Below are 25008 nucleotides of genomic sequence, written 5' to 3' on the forward strand. Positions count from 1 at the left end.
TAGTGTAGAATCACAGAATCATATGGTTGGAAGGGATCTCCAGGGTCATCTAGTCCAACCCCCTGCACAATGCAGGAAATCCACAACTACCTCCCCTTCCCCAAACACACCATGCTTCATACCCAGAAGATGGCAAAACACTATCAGGATCCCTAGCCGAACTGGCCTGGGGAAAATTGCTACCTGACCCCAAGGTGGTGATTGGCATTACCCTGGGCATGTAAGAAGGGGCCACAGGAACTAAGCCCTGATGTAACCCATCCTGCCCTCCCTCTCATGATCTGCCTAGGTTCACAGAATCAGCATTACTATCAGATGGCCATCTAGCCTCTGCTTAACAACCTCCAAAGGAGAGCCCACCTCCTCCCAAGGAAGCCTGTTGCACTGAGGGACCGCTCTGTCAGGAAGTTCTTCCTAATGTTTAGCTGAAATCTCTTTTGATTTAATTTCAGCCTGTTGATTCTGGCCCGACCTTGGGCAATGGAAAACAACTCCTTGCCATCCTCTATATGACAGCCCTTCAAATACTTGAAGATCCTTATCATATCACCTCTCAGTTATCTCATCTCTAAGCTAAACATACTGAGCTCCTTCAACCTTTCCTCATAGGACTTGGTCTCCAGACCTCTCACCGTCTTCATTGCCCTCCTCTGGACACGCTCCAGCTTGACTATAACTTTCTTTAGTTGTGGTGCCCAAATTAGGGACCATAGACTTCACCATTATGTTGCCTTCCATATTATCTGTTGCTTTGAATATATACACTTATATACTACCTGCATGTTATCTAATGTCAGTCCTAGAACTGATTATGTTTTGTTTCAGCAATTCTTCAACTCTGTATTGGATCTTTGCTAATGCTATATCTTTGTAAAATCCTATGACATTTTTATGGAAATGCCCTTGACACTGTATGGAAATGTCTTTGATACTGATTGTACTAATCTCACACTATGTAATCCACCTTGAGTCTCAGTGAGAAAGGCAGACAATAAATAAATAAATAAACAAACAAACAAATAAATAAATAACTGAACATAATATTCTAGATTGATACCATCACTTCTCGTGATCTGGACACTATGCTTCTGTTGATACAGCCTAAAATTGCATTTGCTTTTTTAGCTACCACATCACACTGCTGACTCATATTCAGTGAATGGTATCGTGAAAATTGTCTGCGCAGGTACAAACAATGTTCCTTTGTTTGTGTGTTTGTTTGTTTGTTTTTCTTTCTTTCTTTTTCTTTCTTTCATTGTTTTCAAATTTTGTGGTACCAGACCCTATTGTATCTGTTCACTGAATGTCCTAACTGAGTATCATACTGTATTTTGCTTCAGTGAATGTCCTCACTGTTGGTTATATTGTATTCACTAGCACTGTGCAAGCCACCTTGCTTCTCAATGAGAAAGCTGGATTCTAAATAAATAATTTTCAAAAAAACAACATACACAATCTACACTGTTTCAAAAACTGTTTGGAGTCATCAGTAATAAGTTTCAGCCCTTTTACATTTTTGGTAGTGGCGCAGTTGGTACAGGACATAATGCTCTCCTTTTCATAACATGCCAACCAAATACGGGATAAAGAATAGAAAAATCACGTCTCAGAGGACACAAGGGTCAGAGTCATCTCTTCCCTGGTTTTCCCTTAGACTAAATTTGTAGGGAAGCTTGAAAAGTCCCTGGATTGAATTAAATTAGACTTCACCACTGCCGCAAGAAGCACCCACAACAAAGCCAGGCAAATGCAGTGCATACACAATAACATCCCCTGGGACATGGAAGGAAAACACCCACAACAATGATGACACCAAGTGACATAGGCATGGGTCTCCATGGCAACACACACACCACCTGCATCACCCGGGGCAACCTAAGATGTCGCATAAAGAAAAAAAAACTGCTCATAAACCTACACAGTAGACAGCATCATGTATAAGAAAAAAGAATACAGATGTGCTCACAGATCTTATCCAGACTTTTATAAGTCAACAACAGCTATCACAGAGGTCAGTAAGCGTATTGGTCATTATCCTCAGGTGTTACTCTCGTTCACCTTTGATGACGTTTTCCTTAAGAAGAAGAACCTTTCAGAGCATCTTCATAAACATCCGTTTGGCACATTATTCACATCAGTAATACTAAAGATCCTATAAGGACCTAATAACAGAGCCATTCGGTTAACAATTCCCTTTTCCGTCTCCCGCTAAGGATTACCCACAACCAGTGTTTCTGTACAGAGGTTTGTACAGACCAGGAAATGGGGCTTTCTACCATTCGGCAAAATGAAGCATCCCTTATTCAGCTGGCAGTTTGGGAGTACAATTAAAAGGCAGCAAAATATTCTACATCAACAAAGGAAAGGGAGGTGTCATTTGGATTTTCTGTCCCATGCACTATTCTGGGCTGTACCTTCTAGAAAACCAATGCCTTTCAAGTGCACCTGAGTTGTGAAATTACTGGCTGTTCTGCTGTCCTATCTACAAATGGAAAATTGGCAGCTGGCCAACATCAAGAGTTTGATTTCTTGGGAGAGGGCCAAGCTTCCACTGCTTGGAGACTGTTAGGGACCCTTCCTGTCCCAGCGTCTTTAAGTTGAGCTCTGCAGTCAAACTAAGATCAGTAGGTCACACTTAATAGGACCTGTTTTGGTCCAAGATATACAGTGGGTGGAGTTTATTGCTGGTCCGAGTGAATGTCAATCTACATAGCAGGCTTTCCAGCATCTGAAGTAGTTTTGTTAGATATCACATGACAGGTGAAGAGATGAACATTGCCACCTGATAGCAAAGGTCTATGCCACAATCTGCTATCTCTGATACAAATCGATTGCCACCCATTCCAGTTATCTGTCCCTTCCAGTTCAGCCACCTCAGGTCCCATATAAACCCAAGAAACCTGTGCATGCACAATGGAAGGAGAAGACGCTCAGCTGCTCCCATGAAAATGACCAGATCAAACTTCTCCTGATTCATTCAAGGTCAAATCTAGTTTCCCTCTCGGTAGTTTTTATTATATTCATGACATTTTCTATTGCATGCTCAAACTGGTCTAGCACCAAATTTAACACCATTCTGTCTTCAGTGAGAATATAGTGATTGTCAAAAAATTCTGCTGGTCACTTGACTGCAGCTTTTTTTTTTTGGATCAAATAGAAACGAAGAGTTTTTTTTGCAGCCCTCTACTAATAACACAATACTATTATCATTTTAGCTGTGCATCTCTTGATGAAAAAGCAACACCCTCCCCAAGTTGATCGTCTTAGGAAATGAAAAATATGAGCGCTTTAGGATGATGTTAGATCAGAACACAGAAGAAGCAAAAATATCATGGGTTTGCACAGAGGAACTAGCAAAATCTGGGTCGAGTAGCACCTTAAAGAACAACTAGATTTCCAAGTTATGAGCTTTCGAGAGTGTATGCTTCCTCCCTCAGATGTGAGGAGTGCAAAAAGTAAGGAGTCCTTATAATCAAGGCAGTCGGTGGGAGGGGTATTGTAAATTAGGAAGCTAGCTATAATACATGTTGTACCTGCTAAATAATGCATGTTGTAATTAACTTGATAGACCAGGGGTGCGAAGTGCAGAAAATCAGCATCCATAAATTTTCTCCATAGTTTGTAGAATAAATAGCACTCTCTCTAGATCCTTTAGTTTTAGTAGAAGAGCAAGGTTAGGGTCCAGCAGCACCTGAAAGACCAACTACATTTCCAGGGTATCTTTTGAGAGTCAGAACCCACCCCCTTGAAATACAGTTGGTCTTTCAGGTTCTATTGGACCCGAATCTTTCTCTTCGAGATGCTTTTACTCGTTTTTTAGGGTTGCCAATCTCAAGGAGGGGGCTGGAAATCTGGAATTATAAAACTCCATCTCCAGACAATAGGGAAAAAATGTCCGCTTCGGAGGGTGGACCCCATACGGCACGATACCTGTGCTGAGGCCCCTTCCCACCCCCAGGCTCCCCTTGTTCCCACGCTGCGCCCCCGGTGCTCCAGGGGCTGGCCACCCCGGGCAGCCGCCCCTCGAAGGGCGCTCGGCTCGTTTGTTTCGCGTGGCGGCGGCCGAGCTGACAGGCCGGGCGTCACGTGACGGGCACCCGACCTCCTCCCCGGCGGCCCCGCCCCTCCCTGTTTTCTTGCCGCCTTCCCTGCCCCGCCCTTCCCTCGCCCTGACCCTCTCTCCCCCCTCCCACGCGCGTCGTCTGGCGGCGCGCGCGGAGCGAGGCGTGCGCCTGCGCGGTCCCGCCCCCCTCCGCCCGTCTGCTCCGCTCCCGCGGCCCCCTTCGGCGCCTTCCCTCCCCCTCGTCCCCTCCCCCCGCCGTCTGCTCCCGGCCTATAAAAGGAGCGGCCGGCGGGGCTTCCCTTCTCGAGTCGGCTGCGGAGGTGGTTGTGGCGGCGCTCGGCTGAGGGGAGAGTTCCGCGCGCGAGCGAAGAGACAGGCGGCGAGCGCGGCCCTCGGGCCCTGAGGAGCGCCGGCCTCGCCTGCTGCCGCCGCCGCCTCGCCCGGCCGCTTCCCCGGCTGCCCCGCGGGGCCCTCCTCCTCCTCCGCGCCGCCGCGCCCCTCCCCGGCGGCGCCATGAGCTCGGGGACGCCGTACATCGGGAGCAAGATCAGCCTCATCTCCAAGGCGCAGATCCGCTACGAGGGCATCCTCTACACCATCGACACCGACAACTCCACCGTCGCCCTCGCCAAGGGTGAGGCCCGCCGGGGCTGCGGGCGGGCGGGCGGGCGGGGGCAGGCCCGGCTAGGCCGCGCTGGGGAGGGGAGGGCGGGCCCTTCCTGCCTCGGCTGCTCCCCAGCCTGGGCGGCGGAGGCAGACATGGCTGCGGCTCCCGTTCCTTCCTTCCCCGGCTTCTTTCTTTCTTTCGAACAATGGCCGCGGGGCGACTCTGTCGAGGGGGTGCCGAGCCGGCTGGCCCTGGCGCGCCTCTGCGGGGCAGCCCCCGCCTTCCTCGGGGGTCTCCCGGGCGGGCGGGCGGGCGGGGTCAGGGAGGACGGCAGCTGGGCCGGGAAAGGGGGGCGTGGGCGCCGCCCCCGTCGTCGCTGCCGCCGCCCGTTCTCTCCCCTCCCCGGCAAGTCGCTCCTGCCATGGAGGGAGATGCTTACCGGGGAGGAGGCTTCGAGGCGGGTCGCCGTGTCTCTTTGCAGTCGAAGAGCACGATTGGAGCCCAGTGGCTCCTTAGAGACCAAGCTAGATTTCCAGGGTGCAAGCTTTCGAGAGTCAAAGCTTCCTTCTTCAGGAAGCTTTTCTTTCTTTCGAGTAAAAACCTGAAGAAGGGAGCTTTGAGTCTCCAAAGCTTGCGCCCTGGAAATCTAGCTTGGTTTTTAAGGTGCTATGGAACCCAGAGCTATATTCAGTATCTGTACAATACAGTACATCCTACATTCAGGTACTATGGCCGTTGAACCTGGATCTCTCTGCAGGTACTATGGTGGTGAAGAGAGCCCTCAAGTAGTCATAGCTGACTTATGGTGGGGTTTTCATGGCAAGAGACTAACTAGAGGTGGCTTGCCATTGGCTGCCTTTGCGGCCCTGATTTTTACTGGAGGTCTCTCATCCAATTACTAACCAAGGCTGAGCCTCTGCTTAGCTTCTGAGATCTGATGAGATCAGGCTCACCTGGGCTATCCAGGTCAGGGCATTCAGGTACTATAGCTTGTACAATATTCAGATACTATAGCTCATACCCTTGGTCTCTGATGTGCCCCTGGACTCAAGTCCTGCTGTCCTACCAACAAGAGGGAACAAAATTAGGTAGATTTAAGGAGGAGGCAAAGACCCAGATCCTCTTTCCCAAGCCTTTGTCCTCCCCGCCACTTGCCACTGAAAGAAGGTCTTCCAAGGGGTGTCTCTTCTATCTGGAGGTATGTGGACTGACTAAAAGATTGGATGTTGGCTCTCTTTTTTGCATTTTTCTCTTCTGTCAGGCAGGCATCACAATGGTGGGGCTAGGTAGAATGTTTGTGGGATTAGGGTGTGCCCCTCTAGACTCTGTGGGTCCTTTCCTCTCTTTTTTCCCCCATGGCCTTTCCTGGAGATTTGTGACTACTTGTGTTCATCAGGGTGCCTCTTGACCTCTGGACCCCTTTCCTCTGTTACACACACAAACACACCCCTGTTTTAAACAGCAGGATTTGAGTCCGGTGGCACCTTAGAAACTCACAAGATCTTCAGAGTATAAACTTTCCAGGATCAAAGCTCCCTTCTTTGGGTTATTGTTTGAAAGAAAGAAATGGTGGTAGCAGAAGAAGGGAGCTTTGACTCTGGAAAGCTTATACTCTGAAAATCGTGCGGGTTTCTAAGTGCACTCAAATCTTGCTATTCTGCCACAGGCCAACACACCTACTTGAAACTAGTGTATGCAAATGGAATCCAAAAATAATTTAGACTCTGGTCAAGGTCCAATTGGTCATTGCTTTTCTTTAAGGTCAAACCCTCTTCCTGAAACCCTTTTTAAAAACAACTTGAATGATATACAGGTGTGTGCTGTGCATTTCTGAGAGATGGCTTTACTGAAAGATTTGCTTCTCCCCTTCACCCTCCATAGGGATTCCATTGTAGAGGAAAATAAGGTGGATTCTGGAACTGTAGCTTCTTGTACTGATAGTGTAGGAACACATGGGGAATCCTTTACCACTCCTTTTTTTACAAGAATGTGTGTTTTTCTGCATCTTTTCAGTCACTACAATAGAGAAAAGAGGACAGTACAATAGAGAAGGGTCACTCAGACTTGGATATCTAGAAAAGGGTATCAAAGGTGGAAGATGTATTTTGGGAAAGGGGGGGATCCGTGCAGCTTTGTCTCATTTCTTCATCTACGTTGTCCTTGTTCTGCACTCACTTCCCGTAATGCTGCCAGATCAGCCATGCCTTGTTGAATGGCTGAAGTAAGAGAAGGGAGCACTCTGGCCTTTTGCCCCTCGTCCTGGCTCTAAAAGACCCCAAGGCTACAAGAATGCCTGCTTCCTCCAGCTGCCCCCTTTTTGGCCAGAGGGTTTAGCAGCAAAGGGGAGCCTCCTGTCTCAAAAAAACTTGGAAGGGAGGCATAAGTAGGTCATGTTTCTCCCATGTTACTTGGAAAGCCAAGAAGAGGATGGCTCCTTGTATTTTTGTGTTCATTTTAATGGGGACGATAATAAGTGCCCTAGACTGTAATTCAGTATTCCTCGAGCTCCATTATGAGGCTTAACGAATGGGCCTGGAGTGCTCTAGATAGTCTTGTGAGGGTCTTCGCTTTGATCACTCTGAAAGTGACCTCGATTCCTGCAGGTCATGTGCAACTTCAGGGAGGGCTTTACCTTTCCCCTTAAGCTTTGTGCGCTGCAGTGTTGCTCCACCTCTTTTTGAAGGTTGCAAATGGGGAAGGGGCACCACGAAGCACTGAAGGTGCTCTGCATGCTTGATCAGTTATCTCTGGCTGGTAAGTCACCCATGTGGGAGCTTACGGTGTGTTCGGTGTGTTTTTGGTTCATGTTTTAAACTTGGAGGTGGAGTAGAAAGAGATGGCATACCTGCTGTGTTCTTTTTTTTAAGTTACAGAATAAAGTCAAAAGTGTGTTGCAAGGGGATGGGTTGTGCCCTGGCTTTGGGGATGGGTGTTAGGTATGATTTGACTGCAACCTACCAGGGGTTTGGGCTGAGGAGGAAGAACAAAGCGAGTCTAGTAAGTGGGCAGAACTGCTTCTGTTCAGCTGTAGCCTGCTGCTTTCATGAGTCAGCTTTTGATGTGTGGCAGCGTGAAGCCAGGAGGGGTGGTTAGTAGCTTGGCAAACCCTAGCTGCAGAGGGCTGGAATCCAGAGTGTCTCTGAGAGTTTAATTGCTACATATCCAGCCACGCTAAGGGCGGGGATGGTGAGCTGTCTGACGCTGTGAAAGCACTCTTCGTTTTTTCCACCCGCTTCATGGAACAACATAGTCTCTTAACTAAGAAAAGGTGGCAGAACATGTGCTAGTCTTAGGATTCCTGACTAAGGATAGAGAAACATTGAAATCCTCTGTGCTGCTTTTCAAACGACTAAAATCCAGCAGCTAGGCAACAAGTGTAAAATAAACTGCTTCGTGCCACCTATTTTTGGTACCTTACTTTGTTCTCCCTGATACAGACGGGAGATTGTAGCACTCAGCAATTAATTTATATGGATGTGTGTATTCTCTAGTTGCTTTACCTTGTGGGGAGCTTCAGTACAGACCTGCCCCCCTCCTGTTGGTTTTATTGCCTCAGAAGGTCCCTAGTGCTCTCTTCATGCCTGATAGCAGCTTCCTATATGAGGTATGATTGAGACATTTGTCTTGTTCTGTTCGATATGCACCGCTGAAATGTGAGTTGTTGTATTTACCTAGAATTTCTCATGCCCCTCCAGTTGTGAGTAAACTGCTCTCGGTGTTCCAGGACTGCCAGGTGTTCATCTCCAGTCTCTCATGTTCTGTTTCCAACATAGCCTTGTTTCTGAAGCAGTGACTGTAAGTTGGCCAGCTGTTTCTGCTATGCAGGAACAGCAAGTTGCGCGACATCTGAACTTGGGGTTTGGGAGCTCTGGCCTTTTAATTTTTCTGCCCAACCAGTTTTGAGCCCTCGGTGGCTGTCGAGGAACTCTTGCTTGGAATGAAGCTGCTTGACCCCGCCTGAACATCTGCATAAATAGAAGCAAACCCTTTCTCTCCAGTGTGAAGAGTGACAGAGGCTTTGACCATAAGGATAGGGTCTGCCCCTTCACTCGTAAGCAAATGGGAGTGAGCAGCTAAGTTCCATAAGGGAGGATTCTAAAAGTTCTGGTGCTGTATGGTGGCAAAGGAAGCCTGTTGTTGTCTTCAGCTACAGTGTGAAAGTAACTAAGGTGTATAATGAACAGGGATTTGCTGGGCCTATTTACCAGCCTCTAATCTAATCAGGGAGTAGATTCTTGTAGGGAAGGGCCTCTAGTGTGGAACTGCAACATAGGAAGATGTGAACATCTGTCCATAACTTACTGTTTGCCTGCTTTGAGTAGCCTGATATTTCAAACTTTACACAAACATTGGGAAGAAGCATTTCTGCACGAGACAGTTGCTGCCCTCTTCCTGAAAGGCATTAGCAGGGTGCAGTTTTTAGTGTGATTTTAGTCTGATACTGGGTATGTTGCAGTTTAGTTGGAACAAAGCATTTGTGCTCCTTAACTTCTTAAATATGTCAAATAGCTCTATAGGCTAACCAGATTATGAGTGATGCTCATGGCTCTTAAAGCAGGGAAGGTTGGGTAAAAAAGTAAAAGTTGGCTACTGATGCTTTGGGGCAAGTTGGAAGTATTACAGCCACTGTACTGTTCTGGTTTTTCCCTATCCTTTTCAAAACTTCCCTAAATATTGGCGCAGCAAAAATGATCCCTCGCTGAATATTCAGTTCTGCATAGAGGCAAACCCTTTCTCGACCGTGTGAACAGTGACAGAGGCTTTGACTGAAGGGGAGAGGACCCCACTCACTCACAGGCAGATATATAAGAGTGTTCCTGCTGTTGCAGTACGCACAATCCAAACTGCAAATCCAGCTGCAATCCAAATCTTTACTAAGCAGCGCCTTTGCGGGTGTGATTACTTCCTTCTAAGGGCAGGAGGGCCAGAGTCCCATGGAAACTGAGGCTAGAAGAAGGGGTTGGAGGTAGCACTCTACTGTCAAGCGTAGTGAAGTGTTATCTGAGAACGTGTTTGATGGGGAGGAGACTCTTCAGTGTTGATATCAGTCAGAAGACTGCATGTGTTCTAGAGAACGTGGGGCCTAAGCATCCCAAGCCTGTAGCCATAGCATGGGAAGATTTTTGTTATCCAGCCTATTTGCAACATCCTTTTTTTCTTAGCAGAATCCCAGCTTATGCAGCAGTTTCTCCATGGAGAATCACTCGCTGCCGAGTAAGGGGGAAAAGGCAAAGAGCAGGTGGCTGCCGTGCAAGACTCGTGCTCACCTTTTTCTACTTTCCTGACGTGTTTGCCAACTTCCATTTTAACCCCCTGTTAGTCTCCCTAACAAAGTCAAGCCGCAGTAACCATGCCAACCTTGCGACTGTCCGGAACAGTAAATCTACTTGTTTGAGACACTTGTGGACAAAACTTGATCCTTAATTTCAGCAAAGCATATCGAGGTCTGGTTCAGATCCTTTCCCTTCTGCTGGCAATGGTGCTCCTGAGTTGGCCTTTCTTGGTGGCTGCTGCTCTCCTTTGCTGTGACAGAGCTCTCCACTGAGAACTATAGCCACTGATGGCTTTGCATTGTCTATATTTCCCACAGGTATGCAGTGTGATAGGAGAAAAGAGCCTGCAGCATTTGTTGGAACAAGCGCCAAACAGCTACCTGTATTGCATTTACTTGGGGGCAAGTGGGCTTGGTGTCATTGCTTGGCCCGGTCAGGATGCAGTGGTCTGGCTGGCCAGTGACGCAGAGCAGCTGTCCCTCGAAAAGGCAGGCTAGCTCATGAGAACTGAGACTGGTGTGTTTGAAACAGGAAGGAGCCTGGAGGTCGTCTAGCCAGGCCTCTTGCATAAAGGCCGTGTGACATTGTTAAGTCACGTAATAACATCTGGTTTTTCTTCACATGCTAAGTGCGCTCCTTTGGAACTGAAGATCGCCCCACCGATCGCCCTGCTCCTCCAAGGGAAGAAGTTTATGAATACATCATCTTCCGTGGCAGTGACATCAAAGATATCACTGTGTGTGAGCCTCCCAAAGCGCAGCATAATCTGCCTCAGGATCCTGCAATTGTCCAAGTAAGCGACTTTTCCATCTCAAGCACCAGCAGCAGTTTCATCCCGCCGTGTGAACTCTGTGTATCTCTCCGAGAACCTCCAACAAGATGACAATGACCCCTAAATATTCCTCGAGATAAAAAAGTCCAGTTTGTGTTGGGTAGTTCGTTGCTCAGATTTAGTTCTAGCCCAGGGTGACTTAACTATTCATTAGAAAGCGTAGACGGTTTTTACAGCTCTCTAGTTAGAACTGGAGCTCCATAAATCCACATGCTGCTTGCGAGCACTAGACACCCTTCTCTGCTCTGTTTGGCACAGGAGAGCCTTCTGCAGAAGTCCAGCGTGAGCAAGAGAACTACCCTGGGGGCAGGGGCAGTATTGATAGCAAACATGAAAGCATACTGGTAATCCTGGGTGAACCTTGAAGAAGGGGACATTAGTTGTTTGCGTCTTTAAATTAAATGATATGAAGAAATTGATAGTTTGATACAGGGCTCATTTTGAGGGGGAACGCGCAGGAACACAGTTCCGGTAGTTCTCCAAAGAGGTCACATGTCAGGTAGCCCTGCCCATCTGATTTTTGGCCTGGATTGGGCCCAAAATAGCCAGGATTGGTCCTAAAACAGCCAGGATTGGTCCCAAAACAGCCAGAATTGGGCCTCTGATGGGTGGTGGATCACTCTCCCGCTCAGCAGCTGCCTAATTCTGACTGTTTTGGGCCCCTTTTCAGCCATTTTCAGCCCCTTTTTGCCGTTTTGGGCCCAATTTCGGCCCTGAATGGCCATGATTGGGTGCAAAACAGCCAGGATAGGTGAGGTCAGGGGGTGTGGCATATGCAAATCAGTTACGCTAATGACACACTTCCAGTGATGGCAAGGGGCGTGGCATATGCTAATGAGTTGTGTTAATGAGTTCCTGCAGCTCTTTTTCTACGAAATGACCCCTGGTTTGATAAATGGTTTCTGTCCTCCCAATTTCTGCTGACTACCCACAGCAATGTCTGCCTGTCCCTTCAGTCTTAAAACATAGACGTTGTTGGGACCCACATACTGCGTCTTTGAAACTTCCTTGCCTTGTTGGACAGTGGCCTGGCTGGTGGGCCGACCTATAACTTGGATCCAATGGGTGGCGCAGCTAGTTATGTATGCCTAAGGGAGTCTTGCAGCTTGTTTTTCTCAGATGGTCATCTCTTCCCTTGCTATGTAGCAAAGTGCTTTTGAAACTTACAGGACTTTCAAAAGCTGGTTATGATCTGGCATGGATTTGTGTCAAAATTCCACTGGATATACTTGAGGTTATTGGAGTGCTTAAAGCAGATCTTTGGATCTCTGTGTATGTCCCTATCAGGCCACAAACATGTCCAGCATGTATGGGAAAAGAGTGGCATGAACAACAGTCACTGCAGAGACGTAACTGCCTTATAGCAAGAATACTGTTCTTCATTGCTGAAAAATATATGAAATATACAGACATACTATACAGTTGATTAGTCACAATCTGATTTCTGAACTGTAGCATCAGTAGAAACAATTGACTTGAACTTACCAGTGTAGCTTCTGGAATATGTAATATCCTACTCTGTATTGTAGGTATGGGGCTAACAGGATCCATTTTGGTCTGGCTTTGCAGCTTTTGCTTGGAGACCAAGAGCCTGTTGGTGGTTCTTGGCTTCTTAGTGGCTTTTGATACCATTGATCATAGTATTCTTCTGGACAGCTGGCCATGGGCACCACACTGTAGTAGCATCAGTCCCATATGGCCAGTATCACAAGGTGTTGATGGGAACAGCTGCTTAGCTGTGTGGCACATTTGCTGTTGGATCCTGCAGAGTTCTAAATGGGTCTCGGGCGAAGACATCTAAAAGGTCCATTGTGTCTTACATGAACCTGCTGTTCAAGTAAGATTAATTTTGAAGGCCTGGCCATGAGTGTTTTCACTCCCAGTATGAATGTGGGCGAGCACCCAAGAGGACCTGTTCTCTATTGTGGTGCCTTAGCTGAAGAACTCCCTCCTCAGTAGAGGAGGGAGGGAGAGCAGGATAAAAATCTGAGAGTTTGTTCTGCACCAAGCTTGTTGAGTTTTAGGCATCAAGACAGCACTTCTTTTCCCAGGTCTCTTGTGTTGGTGCTTCTGTCCTTTTTTTTTAAACCACCTGTCTTGCTGTTAGGTAGGCTTTTTCTTTCCTAGCTGGCCCTACAATGGAAAGGCTTTCTTATTCATTGTGTCATGTTGGTGCAAGTGTTTCTCTGAACGATGGCACTTGCATTAGGAGCCTCTCTGATAAGAGTTGATGGGTGTGAGTGCTTTAAATAAACTTACTGGGATTTGCTTAAATATCCTGTGTGTTCAGATGCTTAATCAGTGCAGTGGGGTGGGGGCAAGATCAACCCCTGAAGCCTCAAGTGACCACCACTTTCTTGCTTTACAGTCTTCCTTGAGCTCTGCCTCGGCATCCTCCTTCCAGCCACATGTGCCTTACAGTCCCTTCAGAGGCATGCCTCCCTACAGCCAGCTTGCTGCCAGCTCCTTAATTAGCCAGCAGTATGCCGCTTCCCTTGGTCTAGGTGAGTAACACAGGCCTAGCTTTTCCTGAACTGAACAGCTGGTATCTGGGGTGTATCTTTTCAGCAGCAGGTCATGGGTCAAAAGCCAAATGTTCCTCTATACAAAAACTTCCCTCCGTGTAGCAGATGGATGTCGGAGAAGGGTTCTGGCCTAGTCTTCTTCCTGACTTGAAGTGTAGGAATCCTTTATCCTTTTTCCTTGAGGAGCATTCTGTCATACTGTCCTGCATCTGCTGTGTGAAGCAATAAAGTCCAGGCGCTGTCTGGCCGTCTTGATGAGTGCTAACTAGGCGCAAGGTATACAAGACGTGAAGCGTTTCTTGGTGGTTTATGCTTGGCTTCACGACGGCCAGCACTTGATCTGAATAAAGTTTTTAATTTTGCTTGCTAAACACAGCAAATCTCCTTTAGCTGCTGACAGAGTAAAAACAAGTTTTATTAACAGAAGCTTGTAAAAAGTAATCGGTCTGTAGAGAGGCTGCTCGAGGTGTGCCAAGACTTCCTTGAGAATGGAGGCAAGATGATGGTGCTAATTCCGGCTCTGTCATAAAACTCCTTGTGTGGCCTTAAACCATTGCTACTTCTCAGCCTTCCCTCTTCAGCTGTGAAAGAGTAATGGGGTAATCAGCTTCGGACCGTTAGTGTGAATTAGAAAAATTGGTGTGTGTGGTACAAACTGGACGTCTTCATCTAATTGCAGATAGTTATTCATTTCTAAGTTGGTGATTAACATGCAAAGGGGGAGAAATTCGATCGCTCTGTGGGTACGTTGCATTACCTTTCAATTCTTCAGTTTAGGTTTGTTTGCTACGATGTCTGTCACTGACATTGGCTGTTGAGCCAGTGCCTAATGCAGAACATTCTTCTAATAGCAATTTGACGGAAGACTTTTCCTTGTTCCAGGTCAAATTTTCCAGTCTCAAAACTAGATAAAACGCAGCTCTTTAAACACCTCTCTTCCCCCGATCCATCCGGATGCCTGTGCTGCCTCATGTCTTACTGGTACCCCTCTTTGCTTTGTCTTCTCCCTTCTATCTCTCTAGAGAAATTGGTAAGCCCTCCAGCATCAGCCGCTGCTTCCAGCCCTAGCACTTCTTCGTCTCCTCAGCCAGTTTCAGAGCCTGACTTGTCATCAGAGCCACACCTGCTGTCTTCTAAGGGTAACAGCAGCTTGAGGATTCCAAGTATTTTGAAGAACTGCATGGTGTTTGCAAAACGTTTTGTCTTAACCCCTCTCTTGCTCCCGAACAGAGTAACAGTGGCAAGGATTGTTTCAGTGTTCTCTTTCTGAAACCTTCTACTCCAGGTATTGGATCAGGGGGATGAAGAAGAGACTGAGTTCTGGAGAGTGATTTACAGTTGCGCAGGGCTGATTAGAGGGGAGGAAACCATAGCAATAGGAGAAATCGAGAGAAATGAGAAGCCGTGGAGGAGGAGTCTTCCCTGAAGGTTCCCTTTTAGGTTCAGAGCTTCCATGCAAAGCCATGAGGACTAGAAACCATAATACAAGTTACCATCAAGATTCCCACCCCCTTTAGGAGATCATACTAGTGACTGCCAGCAGATACAAGTTACACGTGAAACGATCATTGTAAGTGTCTTACGTGCTGGGGACTTGTTCTAAGAACTGACCCAGCCAGGTTTTTTTTTTCATGTCCTTGGCAAATCTGTCTCCCAGATGAGACACCTGGAACATGTCTTGAGTGAAACCTCTACCTGAGCATGCCACTTCCTGTAGTTGCCTCGTGTCAAAGCCCAATGCAAAAGTTTGAAGCAGTATTTCCTGCACTCGGAACTTGAGCACTGGTGTTTGCCAACAGCCAGAGTTGAAAATTGGATAAAAGTAGTAGAGGAGGTAAAAAAATAAGGACTGCAGGGCTCTTTATATTAGTATCAGATGAAATTGCCTTCCAGGGCACTGCATGTTCATGCTTTGTGTCGCTGCTTTGTTATTTGTGCTGAAGTCTGTCAGAGTTCTGTCTTGCATTGCCTCAGTTGTGCAGGTGGACTTGTGAAGACATTAATGCTTGCTTTGCTTTGAGCACAGAGGCTTGGACGTCCTTGGCAAGTTTGGCCTTTTCCCATCAGAGGTCTTATCTAAAGGCTCACTTGTTGTAGGTGACCTTAAGTTTAAAGATGATAAACGGAAAATTTCTGGCAAAAATCAGTTTTTAAGGGAGGGAGTAGAGATTGTGGGAAAAATTTAAATATATGCAGTACTTACCGAATCTAAACATTTATTACCTTAATATAAAATACATCATTTAACTTGTTATTAAAAAGCTATACTATTGGGGATAAGTGTAACAGTGCAATCCTATGCAGAGTTACACCAGTCTAAGCCCATTGAAGTCAATGGCCTTAGACTGGAGTAACTCTCCATAGGATTGCACTGTAAATGTCTTCTATAAGCAAAATTGCAAGTACACCCTATACTGGAAACATGCAGACTTCTGTATCCTGAGGTATTTTAGAACATGTACACAAATTTTGTAGTAAAGAAAAGGAGGCACACTTGGAACATCTCAGTCCTATTAGGAATAGCAGCAGATTGGGACGTTGGATTAAATTCTTCAGGAGCATATGGTGGTACACATCAACAGCAAATTACTTGTAGACAATATTAGTCTCCTTTACACAAACAGTCTTTAAAATGTGTACTGTAGACATACATGACATAAGTTACCATTTTCTAATGATATATTTTTGACACATGATCATATTACAGATTTAAGTGAGTAAAACATTCCACTTGTCCGGAAAGAGAAATATGTCACTTCTGATTTTTTGGTGCTTTCTAAAATTTCTAATTCCCCTGAGAGGAAAACGGTTTCCAGATTTTTCCCAGTTATTTTCTAGGCCTTCAATTTATATTGGAAAGGCTTCTGTAAGTATTGCAGCAAGTATTCAGAGGTAAATGTAACTGCTTGTATAATATATTGCCACACACAAAAGGTAAGTTGTGAAGGACACAAGTAGATTCCTCCAAATTGCTACCGGAGTAAGACTTTGACTGTGTTGGGTTTGATCCATGTGGAACACCTTTTCTGCTGTCCTTGGGAATCAGGAGACCTAAAGAAACAACACCAAAGACCGTGTGGGAGTCTGCACTGGAAGGAAGGAAGAGATTTTTCCCCTGCGACTGATGATGATGATTCAATTCATATACCACCCTTCAGGACAACTTAACACCCACTCAGAGCTGTTTAGAACGTGTTATTATTATCCCCACAACAATCACCCTGTGAGGTGGGTGGGGTGAGAGAGCTCTGAGATGCTGCGACTGACCCAAGGTCACCCAGCTGTAGTAGAAGAGTGGGGAAAGCGCACTTCCACTGATGGATCCAACCCAGTATGTTAAAACCGCCTTGGTTCCTTTACCTGGCATTAACTTGTGCAAGTCAATACGGGAGCTATGACAGTTCAGGAGAAATCTTGGTTCATGTTTAAGTCCTGCCAGCTGCAGTAAGCTTATATGAATACACCAAGGTACCTGCATCACAAACTCACTGAAGCAATGCACGATAGAATGCAATCTACTCAGCATATTTCATCTGCGAAACAACTATAAAAAGACATTGTACCACTTACTGAAAACTGTAAACTAGACTTCATGCCGCTGTCTTCAGCTTGAACTCTGTGGACTGAAGGGAGAATTTATTTCACGGATATGCGTGACAAGGCTGTGCACTCTGCATTGGAAACAGTTACAGAAACGGTGTGCTTGGCTTATTTGTAGTGTTCAACTTCCAAAACGAAGGCTTTTAAAGGTGCTAAAGCGCCAAGCCATTTAACTGCTAGATAGAATGCAGTAGAAAGTAGCAAAGTCACAGTTGAGTGGCCAGAATAAGAATAATGATCGCCAGAGAAGATTTCGGCACTAGTCCTGCCGACAGTTCCAGATGTGCATAGTGAAAACGTATCCTCAGTATGCATAAAGCTACCTGTGGCGGATGGCACCTTGTGGCAATGTGCTCGTCAATCTGTTTTCAGTCAGTGTTGCCTAATATTGGGAGAGAGGGAAGTGAGAATGCTTTAGATCTCCTAAATAGACACGTTGATCAGGGCTGTCTATATTTTGTGCAAGGAAAGGTCCCGTGCCATTATTTGTTGTTGTGTTTTTCCTTTAAGCAGCTTCGTTTGTGTGCTTTGTCAATATCGGCATACTCCTGCATGCGCGTGTGTGTGTAGAGCAAATCTGAGGCACAAAATAAATGAGAAGGTCATGAATCGTAGAACGCTAAGTGGGCTGCTGTGAGCATGGGTGCACTTGTTTTACTATGGATGATAAGTCGCTACTGTTTTGAATAGGTGGTATGGCTAGGAATCCACTTAATTATTAATATAACTAAAACTTCGAGGGGTCAGAATCCGTCAGGACTTGCACTAGACTGGCATCTGTGGAAAAGCAGAAGAGGAGTGATTGATGGAAAAGCACATGGGTACTTAAAAGCAGCTTTAGCTCATGATTTGCCCCCAAATTCTGCAAATAGTTCTTTAAGGATCAAAAGGGTCCTCGGATCCTTAGCCCCTTCACAAACTTGCAGCTCCCAAGAATATTACATGGCAGGACATAAGGAAAGATTCCAAGCTGGAGGTAAAGATACAACATTTCTGGAAACTTTGAAGCCATGGAAACAGTTTTCTAGCAAAAACAAATGTTAGGGGGGAAATCTATATATATACATACACACACACACACACATTTTTTTCAAGCTTAAACTACTACTATCAACATAAAATGCATCATTTATAACAACATATGGAATTATATCATTTGACATATTTATAGAACTTTAGAAGTACAAATGTCTTTAAGTTTTCTACATGCAAATTTCAAATATGCCCAATTCTACAGAGTGAGCTGTATACTGTGGCACCATATGCTGCCTTTGCATATGTATCTTAGTTTTTGCCAAAGGAAGAAGAGAAAAAAAATAAAAGCCAAAGATGATAAACACGATTTATTGTAAGCAAAAAGTGGTATTTGCAATGGTCTCAGACATAGTTCAGCTTTAGTGGATAAAACACTGAATGCTTTCGAAGTGTAACTGGACAGTTGGTCACATTCAACCAAAGCTGTTAAATATTGTGTCTGTGTATAGTATGCACAGGAGTTAATCATTAATGCTGTAGAGTGTCTTAAATAAGTCTTCATGTTACAAATTGAGTGAGTAAAGCCTCATTAAGACTATTTCATTGGAGTTCTTTAGTGCTTCTCAGCATTTTTCATACAGGAGAAATTGAGAATTTCTTGGTGTGGGTGTGTGTGTGGCCTTCGTGTCTCTAACTGGAGTGCCAACATGAATGCCTGTAATGGTAGCTTAGGCTACTGTTGTACTTTAACAAAAGCAGATCATGCATGCACCTAGAAATACGTGTGCATGTGGTGCTTTTGTTCACACATCTGACAAATCAAGATCTTGCCAATAGATTTTTGATATTTAAGGATGATTGATCTTGTTCTGTGAACGGCAGTAAGACCAAATTTACTCATTCTTCAGATGTCTCAGACTCCTAGAAAATATTTTCCTATCCATTTTCCTGGAAAGCTTTCTGTCTGAAGGCATGACTTGGGCGGGGGGAACCCAAAAGCTTGTGAACCTGATAGGCATTAAGAACCAAATCTGGGTTGGACTAGCTTTTGACACTTCTTGGTTTTCCCTCCAGGCGCTGCTTTTTCATCTGTTCATTCAGTGCGTAAAAGTCCGATGGTGGAGCAAGCTGTTCAGACAGGTCCTGTTGACAACTTGAATCCCAAAAAGGCTCCTCCGATCAAAGTCACCCCAGCCATCCAGCGCAACGCACGGCCAATTCCACAAATGAACAAGACAACTGGTACAGAACTCGCTTTAGAAAACCTTTTCCCCGCTTGTAATTGCTCTCTACTGTTACCTTTTCAGCACAGTGGTTACATTGTTGAGTGAACAGACTTTCCCGTTCTGCCTTAGATACAGTTGAGCCAGCACCAGTACAAACACAAGGGCAGGTGAATGATGAGAATAGAAGGCCCCAGAGGAGAAGATCAGGTATGTTAACCTGACTGTTAAATGTGGAGAATTTACAGAACTCCCTTCCCATATGTTGCTTCTGGAGTAGAAGAGGTTGAGCAGAAGAGCTTTGATTATGGGTCCACCAGTCCTGGTTATACCAAGGACTAGAACAAAAAGAGATGTGACTAGTTGCGCTGCGTTTAGAAATGCAAGTTGATGGGTAACTGTGAAAGTAGTTTGTAACAATCCATAAATCCATGAGGTCTGTATAGTGCAGCTTTGGCATGAGGATATGTTACAGCTTTTTTTTCCAGTGGATTTCAAGGGAATGACTGTTCAAATTAACTCTTTTAAAAACTTTGTGGGATGTGCAAGTTCAACTACACGAGTTTCAGAGGTGAGAGTAGAGAGCTTGCTAAGATTACTTCTGCAGTGGAAGCCAAACGACTTTTAAGAGGGGCATAGTTATCTTGCCAGATGCAAGGAATTCTCTGAGTTCAGTCTTGACTTGCTTAGTGCCACATAACCCTTCTGTTAACTTGAGTGTTTAACTTTTTTTCCTTTTCAGGGAATAGGAGAACCAGGAATCGTTCCAGGGGACAAAACCGACCAGCTACCGTGAAAGAGAACACAATCAAGTTTGAAGGTGACTTTGACTTTGAGAGTGCAAACGCACAATTCAACCGGGAGGAGCTGGATAAGGAATTCAAGAAGAAACTTAACTTTAAAGGTCTGTAGCTCTGTTTTACATCTTGTAATGTCGACACCAGTTCGGACTTTCCGGAGTGGATGAAACAAGTGTCCAGTTGCAAAAGTGTAACTGCTTTCCTCCTCCATTTTCAGATGACAAAGTTGAGACGGGCGAAGAGAAGGGGGAGCCTGCTGTGGCTGCCGAGAACTGTGATGGCAATGCAGATGAAGACCTCCTGGGACCCAACTGCTATTACGACAAGTCAAAGTCGTTCTTCGACAACATCTCATCCGAACTGAAATCCAGGTGACTTGACCTTGAATCCTGGCCTTGGTCATGATGGTTTGCCTTTATTTTTAAGCACTGAGCTTTAAGAACGGCTGGAACCTGCCCTCCCCAGTTCTTTAGGCAGATGTACGAATGGTTCTTTAAACCGTCATTGGAATGGCATTATAAGTGTCTTGTGCCTTATACAACAGATGAAACGAGTTAACCATTCTTTAGAAAACTGAATGTCTTCCCTGGTCCTCCATAGAGGCTGCTGGTGGAGATGTCCGATCTGCAATCGGCCCTTTTGTCTTACATGGTTCTTGCTTCTCGTACAGCTCCTGACAAAAACTGCCATACTCGTACAGACCAAGCGTTTTCAATTGGATTGTAAGTTGTGTAGAGGTAGCGGCAATATTTTACCCCCTTAGCCATTGCGCTTTCTCAGAGCCCTTGTTTGAAAAATCTAAAGCAGGCCCATTAGGAAAAAAATCAGGACCCAAGATATGCTTTAATACTTGTAGCTTTAAAATGATTAACTTTTCCGATAGGCGTCAGAGCAGCCTACATTATTTATTCCTTCTTTTATACCCTGCCTTTCTCCCCTGTGGGGGACACAAAGCCGCTTATATTGTGTTCTCCACTTTATCCTCACAACAACCCTGTGAGATAGGATAGGTTGTGTGTGTGACTGGCCAACTAGGAAGCTTCTGTGGCAGAGGGGGGAATCAAGCCTGGGTCGTCCGTCCGTCTGTCTCACCCCCCCCCCCCCCCGGATCCTAGTCCAAAACTAATCGGTATCAGAAGCTGAGATGGCTGGTAAGGAAGGCATGCTGCATTCAGGCCCTGCTTGAGAGCTAGAGTACAGCAGCTTTCTCTCCTCCAGGACAGAGGTTTACAACACAGATTTGGGAGGCAATACATCCATGGCAGCATTTCTGATCTCTCATTGTTTAGTTCCAGGCGTACAACATGGGCCGAAGAACGGAAGCTGAACACAGAGACATTTGGCGTGTCTGGCCGGTTTCTTCGTGGCCGTAGCTTTCGAGGGGGGTTTCGCGGTGGACGGGGAACTGGTGCCGTGCGGCGAACTCAGGCGGCTCCTAGAGTGGGCACAGGAAGGGTGTGAACCTTTCAGGCAAGCAGTGAAATGATTACATACTCTTCCAATCCCCTGAGTAGTCTATGAATGTTCATTTTATTAGGGATTCCCTAGTTGAGCACTTTTGGCTTTTTAAATATTCTTAACCTGGCAGGCCAGTTCACTTCAGCTCGTTTCTGTAAAAATTAGTGAAATATGTTTGTAGGTGGGTTCTGCATTCTGACATGCAAATGAATAATAACAACAGCACTTATATACCTCTCTTCTAGACAGATTAGTGCCTCACCCAGAGCGGTGAACAAGTTAGTGTTGTTATCCCCACAATACAGCTGGGGAGCTGGGGCTGAGAGGAGTTGCTTACCCAAGGCTGAGCTCATGGCAGTCGTGGGATTTGAACCAGTAGAGTGCTGATTTGCAGCTGAACCACTTAACCACTGTGCTACAGCAGGACAGGGTGCCAGGGTGTTTCCCCTTCATGTCCTTATATTCTGTTCTGCCTTCAGGGACCTCTGGTGGCACATAAAGAAGAGATCCATTTCAGACTCTTTCAGCTGGTTCTGGATAGTGACTTTTCCAGCTGTTGTGAATGTCCAGCTTGGTACTAGAGATCGAGTCTGAGGAGTAGCCAGCAAAGGGGATGCTCCTGTGCGTGTAAAACTTGCGTGTGTGTTTTTCTCTAGGTTCTCATGTAGACTGCAGAGAAGATGTGTACATAGGAAGGAGGGAACAACGTGGGATGAACGGAACATTATGTTTGTATGCTTATACTCTGAAGGCACAGCTGTTTGTGTGTCAGAAATGGATTGGAGCCCGAGAGTGTCTCGAAAGAGTACGGAATAACCAGCTCTTCAAGGATTTTTTTTTCTTTTTTCATTTTTTAAGAAGTGCAAGGAACTTAGATGTGCTGCTTTGAGGTTCCAAAGGCTGCTGTAATCGAACCATAACCATCGTTCTGTCTTCGGAAGGAAGAATCCTCAGTTCTTCAAAAAGAACCAAAGCTCACTTGAAACCAGCATCTCCAAGGTTTTGTGTTGTTGTTCTTTTTTTTTTTGAGTGTGTGTTTTTGTTCTGAGGAACCAAAATCTTGCAGATCTCCTTCCATTCTCTCTGCTCTACTCCGCTCTGGTTCAAGCATATTACTTTGGTGTCTAGAAACAGATTCTGGTGCAGAAAGAGTTGTGAATAGTGGGGTGATGGGGAAGTTGCTGATCATGTATCTAATTCTGGGTTCACGGCTTGAAGTGGGACTTCTCCGAGGAGCTTTGATGATAAACTCACTTGGAGTGCTGGTCACCCCTCGAAAGGAACACTGTTGGAAAACTTCAGAATGGCCTGTGGTAGAAAGTTATTCTCTGATCGCTTTTGAGTTAAAAGCACTAAAACAGCCTTCTTTTTATGGGGAAGGTTGAAGTTAGGGTATGCTCGTACAGTTAACACTTTAAGAAGGAAATATTTACCACCGCCCCCTTTTGCCTTGGGGTTCCCTCTCCTGAGGTAACAGATGTGAGATGATGTATATTTTATGCTGGGGTAGCATAAATGAGATGGTAAACCAGTATGCTCAGTCTTTCTACTGCCCTCCTCAAACTGTAAATAGTTGAATTTCTTTTGGGTTTTTTTAATGGTTGTGGAGGGGGTGCTTGAAGGGTGTGTGCAGGGATTTATAAACTTTTGCATGAAAGTGAGCTAAGCCTTTAGCGGTAGGCACGTGTCCTTTATTAGCTTTAGGGGCGTTTTGTTGAAAGGCTTCTCTAGTTGATCCCATACCCCCTCCCCGTTACTAAGTTTCTGTAAAAGTAGTTCATTTTGTAGGCCCACATCACTAAGGATTGAAATATTGTGGTGGGGCTGTTCCTGGAGTCATTCTAAATAAAAATGTCAATGTTCAAAGCTTTCCCATCTTCTTGTCTCTGACTCACAAATGTTTGAAAGTTAAATCTCGTTCTCTCCGAGACTTGCATCTTTGAAATGCGGTGACATTCTTGCTACTTGAAAGTACCCCCTTAATGTCTTACGACTTGAATTCCTCAAGGAAGAAAGCAGGAATGAGTGTTGGAGGAACTGATGGTTTGGCATATGACTACACAGCTCAATTCAGGTTAAAGTTTTTAGACCCTATTCTTCTGGAGGAACCCTCTTGTTTACCATTTTGACTTGACACATTTTGATTTATGCCGTTTGTTAAAGCGCTCAGCACAGCGTACATGGTCCCCCTCTCCCATTTCATCCTCAGAACGATGAAAAGTCAAGTACATTAGGCTGAACAACTAGCCCAAGATCACCCTGTGAGCTTCCCTATGGTGTGGGGAGGCTGAAGCGTCATACTCTGGCTATCGGGACTGTGTCCTGTGTCCTGAAAGCTCGGAACCACTAAGCAGCCCTCAGCCGTAGCTGTGATCATGTTCCAATGAAGTCTTTCCCCTCTGGGTATGGGTGTGTTGGTAAAAGACTTGTGGACTCTAGTTTGGAAATTGGCATCTTTGATGCCGTCGGTCGCCTGAACAACTTCTGTAATGATTTTGGGGTCTAGTCAATACTGTTCTTGAATTATTAGGAGCTTGTGTCTTCCAAGCTACTGTTGTAAAGGGGAGGCTGGGAAAAGTTGGTTTAAAAAAAAACTAGAGGCAGTGTACGTGCTTCTGCTAGTGAAGTGATTTGGGGGGAGAGGAGAGAGCAGGCAGGGGTCAGTCTGTACTTGGCTTCATTCTTAACAAGCCTATTAAACAACTTCCTCACTACTCAGCCTTCTGTGCACATGAATAAAAAAGTGCACAAATAGTGCAATGCATCCTGCATTAAAAAAACACCCGCGTTTCAATGACTAAAGCCTTGTCTAAGCTAGTGCACAATTTCTTTTCTCCCAGGCAGCCCAAACCCCACTGTACTTGAGAAAAGGCACTTTAACTATTGTTACAGTAATTCTACCTATTCAGGAACAATCACGTGCTCTATGCTGTCCGTCTACTGGGTCGCTGAACCCATTAAATGCCTTTGTTGCTTGGAGTGGCCTGGCTATACGGAAAGCTGAATAGTATCAGGGTGCTGAAGGACAGCGACCAAGCTGAGCAAGAGGTTTAAAATACTTCAGCCCAGTTTTCAGTTGAGAGTGATAGCTGGTTGTCTTTGCTCCTAGGTCAATGCTTTGATTGCACATGTCTGCATAATTTAATTTAAAGTTTCCAAGCTAATGATGCTATCACCTAATGATTTATGGGCCCTATAGTCTTGTGAAATGGTGAAGGGTATAAAGTAGTTCTTATCCCTTGAGTTCCTGGGCAAAGCCATCACATCAAAGCTGCTTTAACCATCAACTGTGTCCTAGGTCTGTCGTCCTTCAGTCTTAGGATTAAAAAAAAAACTTGCTATTAAAGTAAACTGATGGATTTAGCTCATGTACTCAGTTGCATAATTTGTCAGTACATTCCAATCTTCTGGCTTTGTAGGATTTCTTTTCCTGCCTTACTGAAGCTGGTAAAGGTAAATGAAATTATAAAATTCCAAAAGCCAGGGCTGTTTTTCTAGTTCCTCCAGCCTTTATATAAATACTGTCAAAACAGATAATGTGTAACAGTACCCTAATATTGCCAGTATTGGACTTTTTAGTGATTTAGATGAAGTCAAATATTTGTTTATCTAAAGTTTAAGCATTTTCAAGTATTTGGGAAAGGAGTGGTAA

General features: G+C 45.4%; 1 protein-coding gene across 5 annotated transcripts; it reads left to right on the plus strand.

Annotated features, from left to right (window-relative positions):
• Window positions 1-4249: 4249 nt before the first annotated feature.
• Window positions 4250-23226, plus strand: LSM14B (LSM family member 14B). Of its 5 annotated transcripts, none has more exons than XM_054979981.1 (10): window positions 4250-4697; window positions 10573-10736; window positions 13144-13279; window positions 14323-14439; window positions 18950-19117; window positions 19231-19308; window positions 19841-20002; window positions 20116-20269; window positions 21188-21368; window positions 22013-23226. In XM_054979981.1, the coding sequence occupies exons 1-9, from the start codon at window positions 4577-4579 to the stop codon at window positions 21357-21359; spliced, it is 1272 nt and encodes a 423-aa protein (XP_054835956.1). In that variant the 5' UTR covers window positions 4250-4576; the 3' UTR covers window positions 21360-21368; window positions 22013-23226. The 5 variants fall into 5 exon arrangements, with proteins under 5 accessions (XP_054835956.1, XP_054835957.1, XP_054835958.1 ...); XM_054979982.1 differs by having other exon boundaries at window positions 21194-21368; XM_054979983.1 differs by lacking the exon at window positions 19231-19308.
• Window positions 23227-25008: the final 1782 nt, after the last annotated feature.

Source organism: Eublepharis macularius, chromosome 5, assembly GCF_028583425.1.
Source record: "Eublepharis macularius isolate TG4126 chromosome 5, MPM_Emac_v1.0, whole genome shotgun sequence".
Lineage (NCBI taxonomy): Eukaryota > Metazoa > Chordata > Lepidosauria > Squamata > Eublepharidae > Eublepharis > Eublepharis macularius.